Source organism: Epinephelus fuscoguttatus, linkage group LG14 (genome assembly GCF_011397635.1).
Source record: "Epinephelus fuscoguttatus linkage group LG14, E.fuscoguttatus.final_Chr_v1".
Lineage (NCBI taxonomy): Eukaryota > Metazoa > Chordata > Actinopteri > Perciformes > Serranidae > Epinephelus > Epinephelus fuscoguttatus.
The window spans coordinates 42,856,538-42,875,508 of NC_064765.1; the positions used below are offsets into that span (position 1 = coordinate 42,856,538).

Consider the following 18,971-nt stretch of genomic DNA (forward strand, 5'->3'; position numbering starts at 1 on the left):
TCTGGGGAAGCGTTCAAGTCTAACCTGCCCCCTACTGATGATGAAGATTTTTACACGACCTTCTCCTTGGTAACAGATAAGACCTTATCCACGTCAAGCTTTGAAGGTGGCTACAAAGCTCACACGCCCAAGACTTTTAGACCTAACAAACCTTCAATCTCCAGACGTGGTAGGAGTACCACTACCGCCATACCACTAACCGCCGACCAGAGCCGCACCACCGCCACCTCTGCCTCCACCGCAGCCCTCCACAATGTTCCGGCCAAACAGCCGGCTGACCAAATGAATAACCGCGAGCTAAAACCCCAGCCCGTCCTAGTGTTGCTCCATTGCCCACATCCTTTGAGGTAGACAGCACCAAGCTGAGGGGCCCATTAATAACCTCCCCAATGTTCCATAATATACCCACAGCACTCCCCACAGAGCCGGGCGTCAGGCGAGTTCCAGGGCCCTCGGAAGTGGTCCGTGAATCTAGCAGCACCACCGGGATGGTCATCGGAATAGTTGCGGCCGCTGCCCTGTGCATCCTCATCCTTCTGTATGCCATGTATAAGTACAGGAACAGGGATGAAGGCTCCTACCAGGTGGACGAGAGCAGGAACTACATAACCAACTCAGCAGTGCAGAGCAATGGCGCTGTCATGAAGGACAAACAGCAGAGCTTGAAAGGCAGCAACAAGAAACAAAAAAATAAGGACAAGGAGTATTATGTGTGACTGTACTATGTGAGACTTTCGTGAACATGAGAGAATGAAGAAAGAAAGCACTGAGAGAACATTTACTTATCAGTTTCCTTGCAAGGAGCTATGACAAATGATGGTATAACATGGAACTTGAATAATCCTATACTGTGCTGAGTAGTTGAACTGAAGATATGTACTGTAATATAAAGCACACTTACTATTGTAAGCATAACGACCAGGCTAAATAGCAGTTTTAGAGAACTTACTCTTCTATCTGGTCAGAGACATTATCAGTATAGAAATATTCCATAGCTACATCATTCTCCTAAGTGACTTTTAGAGCTATGTGATCCTTGGCATTGAAAAAACTTTTTTGTAAAATTGTTAATTACAAAAGGCTCATAATCTTATACATTCTCAGCATGTAAGTAGTGTTAACAAGAGGGGGTCAGGAACACCATTATTGTAAAGGTTAAAAAAAGGACTCTTGTTGTATCAGACTATGAGAATTTTTTTATGGTTTATACATAACACAAGTGTGGTGTCTACCATATTTTTGCTTTAAGCAAAAGGGAAAAAATGATAAAACAACAGCAAGTGAAGAAAACTATGTCTGTGGATAAAATGATACAAAGTGAGCAAATTGCCATCGGCAGATCTCCTAAAATCTATTTGCTCTGGCATCTGATTCACCACAATTATTCTCATTGTTTGACAGTGAGACTCACTTAATGAATAGAAGTGATGGGTTCTCTGCGTAAAAAGCAACTGATAGTAAAGTGCATGCCATCCTAATTCTACAGTAAAGTCCAGTGCAGTAAATTTCCAGTATGCAGTGTTCAACTTTGACCATGTTCTTATAATTAATGCCAAACAGTTCTTCACTATCAGATCAGAACTTAGGCCCTCTTTTTGAACCCTTCAAAAATTTAAACTGGACAAAACAATGTCTAAAGAAAAGGTCCGTTATTGATGCACAGCCAATGGTGGTTTTATCTCTTTGCAAAACTGTATGTAAGTTTGTTGCCTGTCATTCTCTTTTTCTACTGAGGTATCAGGAGGAAGACAATTGCATTACTACAACACTGTTAAGAAATGTGTATACAGAAATAAATCAAATGTTGAAAGTGTGAATTCTATCTGCTGTCACAGTCAACTGTGTCAAAAAACAGGAAATTTGTTTACATATTTTATTACATGCTAGCTGTTGTACTTTGTAGGTAGGAAATTGTACATATACCATGACAGTTGTAATTTTTAGTACTTCTACTGTACAGACTAAACATATGGTTTATCAGCGTATTTCATGACAGAATATACTAACTGTTAATTTACATGGAGAAAAACTTTAATCACAATGTGGAAAATCATATTGATATTTCATAAAGGATAAAATGTATTGTTAGCCTAGAGATCTAACCAGAGATGTTTCTAAAGTTGCATGAATATTTAACTACTTGCAGTTGTCCTACAAATACAAGGTGCCCTTCCTTCTGTATCTTGGCTTTCTTGTCCTGGGTTACATTAGTGATATTTCTTTTTCAAAGAGAATTAAGTCAGAGTTATGATAAATACAGAAAGACAAAGAGGCTATAATGGATGGGGGTTCACAGTTCAAACGAGCTAAAATGGTGAGGGGTTTCTTGTTCTTTTTTTAAATGAGACTGGTCACCTCAAATCATTGTCTTGTCACCTTTTGATCATTAGTCAACAATATTTTATTGTCCCGTTATGTTTCTGTTTTCTGCTGCCATTTGATTATGAGGAGGTGCAGTGTTTTCCTTGCCTGAAATTCATATTTTTTGTGTTATGACTTTCTTTTCATAACCTTTTTCATCAGTTTGACAGCAAATAAAACACTTTTTTTCTCTGAAATCATGCTGTAGTCCTTGGATAAATCAAATCATTCAATTATTCATGGCAATACAGTACCACTTTGAGTACAACTCATTCTTACTATACAGTCATTTAGACTCAACAGGAAAAGGAGACAGTTTTAAAGACCCTATCAAATTTTTAGTTTTTCTGTGTAACGGCAGGGCCACACCGCACGTGGAAGCGCTGCAAATAGCCTCGAAGCGAATCCAGTTTCCTTTCGGCGCCCATGTTAACTGATTGTGTCTTCCATGCTGGCCGCGCCACGCAGCGCAGGTCCGCAGCCGGCCCTGCAGCAATCGTTTCGGCGTCTGGTCTATTTTCTGCGTGAGCCGCGAACGAATGTGTCAAGCCAGGCAGGAAGTCAAACAAAGGAACAACAACAGCATCCGGTCAATTTTCAGAATAAAACAAATTTCAAAATAAAATACCCCGTTTGACAAATGCGATGTATATATGTGTGTGTGTTCATATACATATACTAATTACTAAGAAGTGGACATACATGTACAATTGTTAGGAAAACATAGTGTATAATTTTATGAGGTTATTTACTTACCCATGATGGAAAAACAGCCCCAAATGTGACAGAGACAACAGCTGGGAGCAGAAGCACTTGTCGACCGGCGTGGACAAATGCACGTCTGATGTGAACTGAAATGCTCCGGCTTGTGCGAGAATTTCGGTGTGCTGCGCTTTGCAGCACTTCGTTGGCAGTGTGGCCCTGGCGTGACATTAAACATAAATAAATAAATGGGGAAAAATCATTGTTTAGCTAATCTGCTTCATCAGGACTGTGTGGTTGTAGTTTGATCAGATTTGATTTGCTGTGGCCTAGCAAAATGAGCAAATAATGAAACTGTCATCAGATTTTAATGTGAATGTTGTTTAATTCTAACTGATGCATGAAAGTACGTCAGTAAGTATAGACCAAGTAACAAGGTTTATGTACAATAATGTCTGGGTAGTAAAAACCCCCATGACCCGTCCCTCGCGCGTAACATATCAAAGTGTGCGACCTCGTATCAGAAAAGCATTAAAGTTTCCTCTGAATATTTCCCATGGTGATATATGTTTCATCACGAGAGAAGCCTCCCTGATCAAATCCGCCCACTTTTTGGCCAGTCAAATACCCGTGCGCTCGGCGCGGCTCGGTCCTTTATGCCCTTTTTCCGCTTGGTCCGTTCTTCCCTTTTTTTTTTGCCCTTCGTCCCTTCTTCCTTTTTTTCCCCCTTCTTTTGCTCATTCTAGTAGTGTCTTTTCTGTTCTTAGTTTTTCAGTCTTCTAGTCTTTTGCGAGTTATTCCCCATCATTCGTACTGTTAGTTCTGCCGTGCTTATTCATATTTTACCTCCTTGTAGTGTGTGATTTCCTTTATTACACTTTTAACTCTTTTGTGCTCACGATCAAAGTTATTTTGAACTTTTAAATTTTGTCGATCCAGTTTTCTGTTATCTCCAGTGTTTTCAAAATTTTTTGCGCGTTGATAATAACTTATCAATATCGAAGGGCCAACAATACTGTATTCACCATTATTATAAGCGAGTAATCAGAACGAAGTAGACCAGTACCTGCCAACCAACCTCTTTGCCCCAGATTCATCGGAACCAGCGGCTGCCAGCCACTTGCCACAGTGGTCCTCCTGCCAAGCCCAGAGGCCTTCTGCAGTGTGAACCAGCCCAGTGGGCACCCACAGGACATCGCAAATTCAAATGCTTTCCCCCTCCTGCTGTGACACAGCTGTTCCATTCTGCTGGACAGTCCGGGAACTGCAGCGCAACAGTCCAGGGGCCCAAGAGGAGCTTCACCTTTGATCCCTGCTGCTAAAAGTAGGCCAATACGTCCATAACTTGAGTGAGCCGCTGTGCGGTGAACAGTGAGGTCGAGCAGGAGGCTTAGTTAATTATCCTGATTTTAATTTAGGTTTCATTAGCCCTGAATGGTTTTGCGCATTCCTGCGTTCCCCATTTATAATATAAGTTATTTTAATATACTCTCCCACTATCACCAAACTAAGTAGGCCTAACTCCCACGAGTGTTACTTCTCATTTCATTCCATTTATATACTGTTAATTTTGTGTTGTGTCATATAATCATCATTTGCCATTCATTTATTCAGTTGTTACCTATTTAGTTAAAATAAATCTTCATTTATCGCCAAGTCGTTGTCTATGTATATATCTTTTGGACAGGAGCTGAGATCACGATATAGAGAATTCATAACCCAGATATTGAGATTGATTCATTATTGATAAGCGTGCTGACGATTTATTAAGTGATTTACGGAGTTATTAATTTGATTAGGTGCTTCCCTCGTTAGGAGGGTGGTGCCCCAAAATTTATTACGAGTGCAAATATTCTCAAAGAGGCATTTCCCCTACATATCTGGTGTTGTCCATGTGAGGCCTTATCAAATCATTGTTCCTGTAAACAGGTCATACAAACAGACAAACCTTGACGATTTTAACGGCGATAGTGGAAATACATTTCCCCGATAGCCCCCGTAAGGTTTATCATATTAGCATATTCTGAGCAGGTTGTCCACTAGAGGATCGATCGTGTGTGTTTCACTCTTTGTACTTCTGATTTGTGTGTGAGCATTAATAACGGCAGTAAAGTATAACCTTTGGGTGGATGACGCTTAACCCAAAAGCTAGATGATTTAAATCCTCGCGTTCAAACCATGGTAAATTACATATTTGTGTTATAATCTCTCAGATATCTGCATGTGAAGCGTCCCGTATGCATTAAGAAAGGCCTATTTGACACACTGACTGCCGTGAAACGCGGAATCATAATTGTGTCCTGTTTTAATTCAGCTTTGCTGCGATACTCCAGAAAGTTATTTGTAGTTGTGTTTGTAGTTGTAATTAATTCAGACCCTCTGTGTCTTCTGGTTAGATTAGCTACCTAGCCGAGACAGCTGCGAGACGGCAGTGAAGAGGTAAAAGTTGTTTCTGTTGCTATGGTAACGCTTGTGTTGGAACAGCGCTGACTGTTGCCGAGCTTTAAAGTGATTCACTGCTTTGGTAAGAGTGAATGAAATTGTCGCCGAACGATAAAGTGTTAGCTGATTGCCCTGCTTGGGTAACTGTGCTAAACGGGTGAAGCCGCTGTGCTCATCTGTATGTGGGTTTAGTGAAATTCTAAACTGCTACAATATGATGGCTATGATGTTTTGCCCTGGGTGTTTTGAGTAGTTGTGAGCTGCTGAGGCGAAACAGCCGAAGACACTCAGTGGGTGGTGCTAAACCGTCACTTCCTGCCCTAATCTTATTCTACTATTTAGTACTCCCCTCTCGGGCTATTCTGCCCAATTGCATTGCAGGCTTAAAATTGCACAGCGCCCTCTGTGGTTGCTGTGCCTCATTAAATTGAATTTCCAAATTGAACAGCACCCTCCCTGGCTGCTGTCTCTCATTACATCAAATTTGCAAGCTGAACAGCGCCCTCTTCTGCTTACTTTGCCTCATTTCATTTGGTGTGCAAATTGAACAGCGCCCTCTCCTGGTTGTTTGGTTAACTGAGTTTGGTTCACAAATTCAAACTGTCTACAATTGATGAGTCTTAAATAACCAACATTGATTTAAGTTAAGTCTTAACTTTGCCATCCCATTACCATTATTCGTATCATTATACAAAACAATTTCTTTTGAACCTTAGTTAACCTATATTAAGCCTGATTTCATTTTAAAGGTATTTAAACACACAGAGTTGTCTTACCATTCAAAAACATTTTGTGTGTTTTGATCTAAATTGTGATTAATTACAAACTATGTGATTTTTATTTTCTTCACAGGAAATTTTAAATAGACTAATCACTCTAGTGACAGAACTCACTAGTTACTATTGAATGTTTATGTGACTGTTACTGTAGAAAAATTACTTTCTCAAAAGGAGAATAATTATTTTTCATCTCAAACGAAAAATTTAAATTTACCAATCTGACTTTCTATAACTACTAATAGCAATACACATATCGATTGATCTATATATATAATACATATATATATGGAGAGAGAGATAGAGATCTATCTACACTGTAAAAAAAAAAAAAAAAAAATGTTAAAAAAACGGTAAATGACTGGCAGCTACGGCTGCCAAACAAAAACCGTAAAATAAAAGTAAAATACTGCAATTCAAATAAAGTGCAAAAACATTAAATTTACAGAAATTGTCATTAAAAGGTTCTGCAGAAAAACACTGTTATTTTACAGATTTTTCCTCAATTATTACAATCAAACACCTTCAATAAAGTGATACTTCTAAAATTTCTGCAGAAAAATATTGTTATTTTACAGATTTTTCCTCAATTATTGCAATCAAACATTTTAATAAAGTGATAATTCTCAAGTTTTTGCAGAAAAATACCGTTATTTTACAGATTTTTTTTTTTTTTTACAAAACTGTTACGATCAAACATCTTCAATAAAGTGATCATTTTAAATTTTGTACAGAAAAACACCATTATTTTACAGATTTTTCCTCAATTATTACAATTGAACACCTTCAATAAAGTGATAATTCTAAAATTTCTGCAGAAAAATACTGTTATTTTACAGATTTTTACTAAATTATAATCAAACAGCTTCAATAAAGTGATAATTCTAAAGTTTTTGCACAAAAATACTGTTATTTTACAGATTTTTACAAAATTATTACAATCAAACACCTTCAATAAAGTGACGATTCTAAAATTTCTGTAGAAAAATAATGTAATTTTACAGATTTTTACTAAATTATTATGATCAAACACCTTCAATAAACCCCAAAACACAAAACACCTTTAAAATACAGTCAAATGACTGGCAGCAAAAACAAAACAAAAAACTGTAAAATGAAAGTAAAATATCCTAAAAAAAAAAAAAAAAAAAAAAAAAAAAAAAACCTTACATATACAGACATTTTCATTAAAGGTTCTGCAGAAAATATTTCTCCATGTCTCTCATGATGAGTTCATAATTTCACCTTTGAAACAGGTGGAGAGTCATTGACAGGGTGGTGATCTGCTGTTTTTAGCTTGTTTTTTCCAGTTCAATTTTCTATTATTTTCTACAATATTCTCCTGACCCCTGGGGGTTCTGTAAACTGTAGTTCTGGATATATTTGTGGACAAGCATCTTTTAATTTAGAATCCTATCTATACAGTGCATTAAGTAAAAACAAAACATACCACAAAAGGTCAATGAATCTGTACCAGAAATGACAGTGCAACGCGGCAGATAACGAAGAATCCTCCTCCAAATTGGCAGCAATCAGTTTGATCTTTTGTGCATCTGCAAGGAAAAAGGGGAAAAAAAGGACACAATAAGATTCGCTGAGAAGTCCTTCCTGTAAAAAGTAGGATTTCGTTTTTTACCATTTCTTTTAACATGCTTAAAGAAATATTTCACTTTACATGAAAATACAGTCAGTATCTACTCACTTTCATGTTCTTTCATGCTGTTAAAAGGTTCTAGTCCAAAAAACACTCCTGGAGTTTCACAGTTGTAGCATTTTCCCAAACAACTACATTAAACAGTAACGTGAAAAACATTTTTAAAATGCCTCCAGGTCTTTTCTGGTGTAATCCAAATCTCCCAAAGCCCCAACATGCAGAGTTGACTTATTTACACCATGTTTTCAGGCCGGAATTCTCAGGTTCTCTGAGTAGCTCTGAGTCATGTTCAAGCACACCTACAGTTCACACCCACAGGTCAGACATGTGAACACAGCTCCCATCTAAGGATTTCAACTAAAAACATGATGTAAATTATGACTTTTCAAGTCAACTTTGGGACTTTGGCAGACTTGGGTTTCACCAGATGAGCAGTATGGAGGCATTTTATGTGGGTTTTTTTTAGTTGTTTTGTAATGTTTGCAACAAAGACGCTGTTGATGTCAGTTATTGGGAGGAGACTGCAGGCTGTTTTGTGTGAAACTCCACGAGTGTTTTTGAATTGAAAAAATTCACTCATCCTTGTATTGGCATGAGGGTGAGTAGATAATGACTAAATTATCATTCAAAGTAGGCTTGTGCCGGTTTGAAAATTTTCCAACCAGTCCGATTTAAAGCCAAATATCTAACCAAACAGATGTATCGAATTATATACCTAATTTTACCACTGGGGGTGGCATTTGAGCTATTTTTCCCAATAAAAGCCTATTATAGGTGTAATGTGCTTCCAATCCACTAGGTGGCGGTAATGCTGTATTAACTGCCAATACACACAAGGTTACACAAGAAGACGATGCAGAAGAACACCAAGGAACCTTCCTCCGACTCCGCTCTCTCAGTGGAGACACGGAGGTTGAGAGGGCTGAGCGAGAGGACGTTCCTGTAGTAGTTCCAGCCCCCCAAATAGTACCAGGAACTTCTTCAGTGGAAATGGGTTACTAGGGCAACAAACTGAATGACTGCTGACTCCCTCGCACTTTTCCCCGCCCCCAATGAAATTTGATCTCTCGCAGCAGCAGCAGCAGACAGCTGAGCGGAGCTGCGGAGTTCCTCTGAAGCCTCTGAGACAAACTAAAAAACACTTGTAGGCTCCTCCACTTCATTTATAAACAAACATAAACCTTATTAAGTTGTCATAATGCATGTTACAATGCAAGATAAGCTGAATATAATCCCTTGACATGCCGCCGATATGAAAAGCTTTTCTTTTTTTTCTTTTTTTTTCTCCTCCGGTTTATCCGGTTGAATTAAACCGGGTGGAGCTCTTAAACCGGACCAAACCGGTTAAACCGGAAATCGGCACAAGCCTAATTCAAAGTGAACTATTATTTTTTTTTAAAAATCATTTACATTTTCTATATGAGACATTCTGGCAATGTAAACAGAGTAGTGTCTGCTTTTAGATTGCTAATTATTAAATGTTTACCAATTTAAACATGCAATTTAGAGGCATGCAGATGGTAGTAGGCACTGCAGGAAAAACACAGATAATCCAGTGCGGACTACATGAGGTGCCGAAAAAACTAGCAGCGGCCGGCGGTAAAAAAATTGATCCAGAGTCAACTTTTGCCGGACTGCAGCCTGACGCTGCAGTAAGGTGACGCAATGCCTGCTCCCATCTGAATTCGCCCTTATTCATGTCTGTCTTAGCGCTCCCATAAGAAAAATGTTAAACAACAAAATAAGGAAGACGTGGACTCACAACACATTTCACAGGTGTATCATAATAAGGTAAAAACAGATATACCTAAAAACAAAAGATCCCAATTGTTACACCAAAATAAAACCACCATCTAATAATTTTCTTTCCCTCAATGTTCTCCTGAGAATTGAATAAAGGACTGATGATGACTACATGTCTTTGAAAATGGTCCTTTCAGTGTGCCAACTTTGAGGAAGAAAGACAAAAATAAAAGTTAGTTCTTCTATCACTATTGGTGGAAATGTCTTGCAAATGTACTGTTATGAGATCATCAACCCCCGAAACCACTTTTTTTTTCAGCTTAAGGTTATTTAGCAATGTTTCCAAATTACCCAGAGTTAAGCAGGTAGCACACACAGATCTTCAGAAAAGGTAGACACATCTTGATTTCACCAGTTTATTTGGCCATGTCAACTAAACATGCTAACGTTTTGGCCTGGTGCCCTTCATCAGAGCATTTCATGTGTTAGCATGTTTAGTTGACATGGCCAAATTAAATGCAACAATATGAGTCAACACAGAGCTGGCAAGTTCAGCGCGCAGGCTGCACGGAGAAATACATGACTTGAGTCAGTTAGTTCCAGATAAACTTTCTTCCGACCAATTAATGCACTGGAAAAAATAGTATTCATGGCGTACACTTAACCTGTGGTATTATTTTGAGATGGGAGTTCTTGTAGGCAGTGAAAATACACTGTTTACCTGGCTGCACTCTGCACTGCTGTGGGTAACTGAGGGAGAGCAAAGAGCAATCTACTACATCTAATATACTTAGAGGCTATTTGTACATCATACAACCCCTTTAAAAAACTGAACTATCACTTTAAGCCCAGGAAAACGATATTATGATCTACAAAATCTGACAATATAACAATATCTAATCTCATATCACAATAAGATCTAATATCGGTACACTGTCCAGCCCTATTGGAACAGAACTTGAATGAAGAAAATGTATGATTGAAAAAAATATTTTCGCTTATTTTAAAGGCTTAAAGGGATGCATAACAATGCCATTTTCACTGTATTTCCATTTCTTATGAAACTGTATGGTAAGTGTTGTTAGTGTGGTAACACGTTATAGCTTATAATCATAAATTTTTAAGCAAGTAGAGCAAATAAAAAATCTGAGTGACAACCCTCAAGGCAGTTTTGCTGGTTTTATCAATCAATCAATCAATCAATCAATTTTATTTATAAAGCCCAATATCACAAATGTAGGGGAAATACCTCTTTGAGAATATTTGCACTTGTAATAATAAATTTTGGGGCACCACCCTCCTAACGAGGGAAGTGACTAATCAAATTAATAACTCTGTAAATCACTTATTAATTCGTCAGCACGCTTATCAATAATGAATCAATCTCAATATCTGGGTTATGAATCCTCTATACAGTGATCTCAGCTCCTGTCCACAAGATACATACAGACAACGACTTGGCGATAAATGAAGATTTATTTACTAAATAAGTAACAACTGAATAAATGATATCAAATGATGATTGTATGACACAGCACAAAATTAACAGTATATAAATGGAATGAAATGAGAAGTAGCACTCGTGTGATTTACTTAGTTTGGCGATAGTGGGAGAGTATATTAAAATAGCCTATATTATAAATGGAGAACGTAGGAATGCGCAAAACCACTCACTTAGACCTAATAATAACAATAATAACAATTAACTAAGCCTCCTGTTCGACCTCCCTCTTCACCACACAGCGGCCCACTCAAGTTATGGAAGTTTTGGCCTACTTTTAACAGCGGGGATCAGAGGTGGGTAGAGTAGCCAAATATTGTACTCAAGTAAGAGTACTGATACTTTAGAACAATATTACTCAAGTAAAAGTAAAAAGTAGTCATCCAAATAATTACTTGAGTAAGGGTAAAAGAGTATTTGGTGAAAAAACTACTCAAGTACTGAGTAACTGTTGAGTAACGTCTGATTTATTTGTAAAATAAGAACATAAACATAATAAATAAATCAAAAATAATAATCTGCAAATTCATGTATTTTAAACAATACCCCTTTAACTAAAACAAAAATAAATTAAATCTTTCCAAACATAACATAAATTAAGGCAAAGAAACACAAATATATTCTTATATATACTGCACATATACATATATATATATATATATACATAAATGTAATATATAAATAATAATTATGTACTCAGACGTGGGTAGAGTAGCCAAATATTGTACTCAAGTAAGAGTATTGTTGCTTTAAAACAATATAACTCAAGTAAAAGTAAAAAGTATTTTGCATTAAAACTACTCTGAAAAGTACAATTTATGCAAAAAGTTACTCAAGTAAATGTAACTGAGTAAATGTAACTAGTTACTACCCACCTCTGGCGGGGATCATAGGTGAAGCTCCTTTAGGGCCTCTGGACTGTCGCTTGGCTGCTCCTAGATTTACCAGCAGACTGGCACGCCTGTTTCACAGCGGGGAGAGTGGCTGAAGTTGCGATGTCCTGTGGGTGCCCAGTGGGCCGGTTCGCGCTGCAGAAGGCCTGTGGGCTGGGCAGGAAGACCACTGTGGCAAGTGGCTGGCAGCTGGTTCCGATGAATCTGGGGCAAAGAGGTTGGTTGGCAGGTGCTGGTCTCCTTTGTTCTGGTTACTCGCTTATAATAATGTGACGACAATATCGCTGGCCGTTTGATATTGCTGTCTATTACGCGTAAAAACGTTGACAACACTGGAGATAAAAGAAAACTGGATCGATAAATTTCAAAGTTCAAAATAACTTTGCTCGTGAGCACAAAAGAGTTAAAAGTGTAATAAAGGAACTTACACATAACAAAAAGGTAAAAAGCGAAGATGAACGGCAGAAATCACAGTACGAATAATAGGGAATAACTAACAAAAGACATAGAGCAAAAGAACAAGAGAAGAGAAACAAAACACAAGAGCACAGAAACGAGTGAAAACAAGAGCGGCGACACACGAGAGCGAACCACGTCAAGCGCATGGGTATTTGACTGAACCAAAAAGTGGGCAGCGGCCCTGATGAGGGGGGTTTCCCTCGTGATGAAAAATATATCCCCATGAGATATAATCAGAGGAAATTTTAATGCTTTACTGATACGAGGTCGTATACTTTGATATGTTACACGTGAGGGACGCATACTCTTCCCACTATGGTCAACACGGATTCTTAACATTCAATTAAACATACAGATTAACATTAAATCAAAACACTTATTATGCCGTGGTATCAGCTAGCTTACGTCAAATATTGATTGATTGATTAATTCAATGACAATATATAATGAGAAACAAAATGAAGAAGCACGTATTCATGCAACAAGTTGATTAATAATCCCTAATTATATCTTCATTAAAAATATATAAAGTTGACTTCCTTACCGTATCTCTTCTTAACTCCGCCACAAGATGGCAGTATGGCTACATTAGAGAGTTGACATTAATATTGAATTCTACACATATCAATCTTGTGCTTTGACAGGGTTCAAGCAAAGTACCATTCAGATAAAGACATGATCATGTGCATGTATAAGTCAGGACATGTCAAACGGTCAACAAAGAGGAACAAGCAGAATAATCACTTGCAACATACATTTCAGTCTTAGCACACAGAGACATTTGTCTCCCCCCCGGGGTAACATGAAGTGGCAGGATGCGGTCATCAAAGGGTACATTGTTTTTCAAAGCAGAGCTGGTAATCAAAGCGTTACCTCCGGGTGTAAAAGGGTACCCCCTTTATAAGTTAATGACTTACAAAGTCATTTGAATCATCTCACATGGTCTTCTTGGAGCCAGGCCGGCTGTCTTTCTCCTGACCGGGGTCAGTTCGGGGGCAGGGCAATAAACATCTGGCCTTGCTGAGGATGGACTTATCAATATGCCCCTACACAAATCACAATTTGCCTCACAGGGCTTTACAGCATATACAGCATACGATATCCCTCTGTCCTTTGGACCTCACAGCGGATAAGGAAAAACTCCCCAAAAAAACCCTTTAACAGGGAAAAAAAATGGTAGAAACCTCAGGAAGAGCAACTGAGGAGAGATCCCTCTTCCAGGACGGACAGACGTGCAATAGATGTCTTACAGAACAGATCAGCATAATAAATTAACAGTAATCCATATGACACAATGAGACAGAAAGAGAGAGAGAGAGAGAGAGAGAGAGAGAGAGAGAGAGAGATGCAGGACAGACGGTAATGACAGTAGCTTACAACAACATTAATGAAAGTAATAATAATTATAGTTCTGGTTACTGCAGTACAATATGTTGAAGGTATATATTAATATCTGATAGTATACATGTGTGACAATAATCATATGTGTATAATAACAGTAGAAGTATGACTAATGATAACAGCAGCAGGAGGCATCTGGCAGGACCACAGCAGCAGTACAACCACACACGTCACACTATCCAGGCACCGCTGCAATACGAGTTAACCTGAGAGACAGTGGAGCACAAAGGCTCCGGAGAAGAAGCCGAGTTAGTGACATCCAGAATGGCCGAGTTAGCAAGATGCACTAATAGGACACGAGAGAGAGAGAGAGAGAGAGAGAGAGAGAGAGAGAGAGAAGGTGCCCGGTGTATTATAGGGGGTTCTCCGGCAGACTAGGCCTAAGTCAGCCTAGTGAAATTTTTGGTAAGTGAAATTTTTTACCAGCCAGGCACATATTTTACCAGCCAACCAAATAAAAATTGCTTTTAAGTGTTGTAATTTGCTATCAGTATTATTTAGCATGTCATTTGGGTCTTGTATGCGATTCTCAATCAATATTTTAATAGTGTGCACTAATATTAGTAATAATGTATGCTAAAATATGAATAACTGTTTCAACAGTTAAGTGTAATATTTGGGTTAATAAATTCTGTAGTATTCTTACTACAGTGCAAAAGAATCTTTCATTAAGGAATTTTACATGAATCACTGACTTCAGTCCCCTTTGGACAGTTGAGACATAAGATTTTAGCTCGACCAGACTGCAACAGCAGGGCCTGCCCTACATAAACATAAATGTCTGATCAGTGGTGGACACAGTATTCAACGACATGACTTGAGTGAAAGTAAAGATACTCTTGGCCAAATATTACTCCAATACAAGTGAAAGTTGTTCAGTCATTTTTTTTACTTAAGTGAAACTGCACCAACTGATTAACATACAAGTAAAGAACAGTCCCTTCATAAGTAAAGAACAGTCCCTAAAGTGCGGTGAGGTTTGTGGATGGCTACCTGCCACAAAGACAGAAATGTGAACAGCTCGTTTCTCCTCTGACACAACACATAGCCTACCTGTGTGCTCGGCTGTTCAGGTACATTTGGGCAGCGATCGCAGCGCACTGAAATTCTCGCGCAAGCCTGTTCACATCAGACGCGCATTCTCCACGCCGGTCGACAAGCGGTTCTGCTCCCAGCTGTTGTCTCCGTCACATTTGGGGCTGTTTTCCATCATGGATAACTGCCCAGCTTAACACATTCGCTCGCGCAGAAAATAGACCAGACGCCGAAACAATCACTGCAGGGCAGCTCTGCGGCCGGTGTGGATGACACAATCGGTTAACATGGGCGCCGGAAGGAAACTGGCTTCACTTCGAGGCTATTCACAGCGCTTCCGTGGGCGGTGTGGCCCTGGCGTTACGTGACCAAAGATCATCTCTGCCTGAAATACACATTACTCTGCCAGGAAACCAGCCGATACCAGCACTGTTCTACAGTAACAAAAAAATGCATTTTTTGCTGGTAAAAAAATATCTCGCCAGAGTGGCAAGTGGTCTTAAAAATTTACCAGCCAGAGACAAAATCTACCCGTAATTGGTGAGTGGCGAGTGTTAGTTTTGGACCCTGAGCCTAACTAGGGGCTGGTACAAGGCATTGGAGGTTTTAAGAATTAATAAAAGAGCTGATACCACAATACATTTTTTCATTTCAACAATGCATATTGTCACATTTTGATATCATGATGTATTGTATTACAATGCACTGTTACACCCCTCAGTGAAAATATTCTGTATATAGCCTAGACTTCAACTGATATTGATTTTTTTTAAAGTGACTAAAATAAATTTGTTGCTGACCCCATCCAAAGCACTACATGGCTTAGCTTCTGTGGTATCCCTGCCCATTTTTGCAAATTAGGAGTGTCCTAACCCAAATCTACTGCAGAAAATGGAACTGTCCCTTTAAACTCAAGCACAGGAGATGAGTAAAATATTGTCTTCAGGGTTTGGAGCCAGACTGGTGACTTGGTGTGGATTATGCATATTCTGCCTTCCTCTGTGTTCAGGTATCATCTCACAAAAAGATAACTGTCAATTCTTGGAAAAACAATTAAAAATTAAATATGTGCTGACAAACTTGCAGTAATATGGCCACTAGTGTGCACAAAATCCGTATAAATGTCTTTCTATAACATGAATACTCACTGGCTCTGAAGATCTTGTGGCAGGAGCTTTTTCATTCCCAAAATTTCTGGATCATAACACACACACAGATCAACCATTGGCTTACTGTTGGAGACGTGGGCATGCAAAGTACAACTCAACAGCTTCACAGAAAACATTTTCATTGTGACTGATCTGAACTTGCTTTCATGAAACAAATCCAATACTGTATGTCTTGCCTCTGTTTATCCATCTGTTCCTGGGTTTAATTATGCACCCCACCATCCAGTGATATCTTGTCACTCCTGGTTCTTCAGCCTTCTTGTGATCTCACAGGTGATGCACTGCAAGGGGTCCTTTACTGTGTGAAATACAGTTTGGACACAGTGAAGAATATGGTAAATGGACTGTAGTTATGTAACGCCTTTCTAGTCTTATCAACCACTCAAAGTGCTCTAAATTCCTGTCTATCATTTACCCATTCACACACATTCGTACACTCATAGTGGGTGCTAGGGGTGTCAACCAGTTCATCAGGAGGATCTCCGTTAATCATTTACACACATACTTTCACATGTTCTGTCTCTATCTGTCAATTATGTCTCTCTCTGTATACTGTACATATGTACATACATAGATACATACATATACTGTGTGTGTGTATATATATATATATATATATATATATGTATTATGTATATTGTTATAAAAATTATGATCACAAGATGTAAACAGGCCATTGTGTTGTGTAAGTGCTGGAGGTAACATATGTACATATGTAAGAGGAAGCGAGAGAAACAGAGGGTCGGAGACAGGACAAGGACAAGGTCACCCGGAGGACTGTGAGACAAGACGTCACACCAACTGACAACCATTGTTATCAATAGAGTGTGTACTTGATAGATTAGGGGAACTGAAACCTCTTGTATCCAACACCCAGATATACTGTATAAAAACCTGCAGTGTATGCTCCTCACGAAGCCTTTTCTCTGTAACCTCATCTTGTGTGTTGCACTGTAAAATGCTCCTCTTGTACAAGATAATAAATTCTGTTAAACTTTGATATTTCGGCTCCGGTCTCCATTTGCTTTAAAGGTTATTACAAAGAAATTCTTATGACATATATACAATATGTATTCTCTCTCTCTCTCTCTCTCTCTCACACACACACACACACACACACACACACTCACACACAGCTCCAAAAGGCAATTTTATGAAAAAGGGGCATGTTTTGGTGAAATTCTTAAGTTGTGTCTATATCAACCCCCTAACGTTACCATGACCATTACGGTTTGCGTTATACAGTAACCGTTACTTTAAGCTTACATCTCAAATTCGTTCACCAACAGTGCTGAATGTTACGTTATAGCTGAGTCGTAAATTAGGTTAACTCAGCAACAACCAACTGTAACGTAACGTAATGTTAATGTTATTACAAAGAATTGCTGCCTACAAACAGAACAAGCAAAGCCTCCCAACTACTCTCCAATATTAATGTTATGTTTTGCTGGCATTAATCATGCCAACAAGCTAAAGTTATAACGTCAGCTAACTTCAAGTTAAGTCACCTGTAACATTAGCTAATTTAGCTAGTATCCTGACGGTTACAGACAGTAATTGACATGAAACTACAAATAATAACGTTATGTTAGGTTAACAACTTACAGAAAATATAACAGGGAATGGTTTCTTACCTGATGTCGCCAGAATAATAGTAATAACGTGAAGTTCATGTAGTAAGCAGGTGTAAAATAAGACAGTTATTAATCTAGGTAACGTTGTTCGATGGGCATTTGCGCCAATGTCCCGCAGCACAGCCATTCAAACTGACATATTTTCAAATTAAGGCGCGCAGAGTTGTCATCTTCTTCTTCTTCTTCTTCTTCTTCTTCTTCTTTGCCTTCTTCTTCTTATTCTTCTTCTTTGGTGTTTAAGGGCGGTTGGCATCTAAATTTTTGCACTATTGTATAGCCAAGGGTTTATATCTGCCTTGGTGAAACTATAAAATAATAAACACGGAGGTGCCAGTAACTTAAGGACGACTTCTCCCTTTTTCCCAGTCAAAAGTAAACATTGCATATACCACTTCCGCTCTTTCACTCTTCACAATAAGAGCCCATAACAGGAAACTCAAAATCATCAATCATAGGTTACACTAGTATCTACTGTACTCTTGTTACAAAAAAGAAAAAAAAAAGACCCCCCCCCCACTAAATAAATAAATAAATTAAATAACGTTCCCCTACATCCCTCATCGCATAGGCGGTAATATTTAATTGATTGTCCAAATGTTTTTTTTCATTGTAGTGTATGAATACAATTTTTTTATTAGTTCTGTCCAGTGATCTAAGACAGATTAAAATATACTACTACTCTCTATTAAATGGAGAAACCTCTGTCCTTCTCTGTTGAATGAATGCATATGATGTTTCGTTTGTCAGTTATTACGGAGATCTTTCCAGGCTTTCTATCGTTTGTATGTACTATCAGCTGAGAGTGCGCAACTGCGCATGTGCCTGGGTGAGGGTTGATGTGTGTGGATGTGCTTCTCTGTGTCTGTGGATGTGTGTAATCCGGGTCTAGCGCTCTATAAATGCCAAAAATGCCACATAAACACCACCAGTTTATAAAAGAGGCCGGCGTTTATATATATTTTTTTAAAAGGCCGGCTGCTAATAGGGCCCGGTAACGTTAACGTTACAGCAGAGAGATGCTGAGCACAATCACACAACGATCACTTACCACGTCTGCTCGTTTTGTGATGCCGACAGATGAAAAGACAGTATCTTTCAAGAAAAGCGTTTGAACCATTTCTGAGCTTCTGCGCTCCATCCTTTCACTGTAGTCCTCGTAAACAAACATTTTCCGGACCGATGTCCAGCACAAATTGTTTCA

General features: G+C 38.6%; 1 protein-coding gene across 9 annotated transcripts in view; it reads left to right on the plus strand.

The window, feature by feature from the left end:
• Positions 1–2,550, plus strand: part of nrxn3a (neurexin 3a) — a 735,897-nt gene extending 733,347 nt beyond the window's left edge. For all 9 annotated transcript variants that reach the window (XM_049596227.1, XM_049596225.1, XM_049596232.1 and 6 more), the window contains one exon: positions 412–2,550. In XM_049596227.1, coding sequence (XP_049452184.1) covers positions 412–716 — 305 coding nt within the window. In that variant the 3' untranslated portion in view covers positions 717–2,550. The remainder of the gene's footprint in view (positions 1–411) is intronic.
• The last annotated feature ends 16,421 nt before the right edge of the window (positions 2,551–18,971 follow it).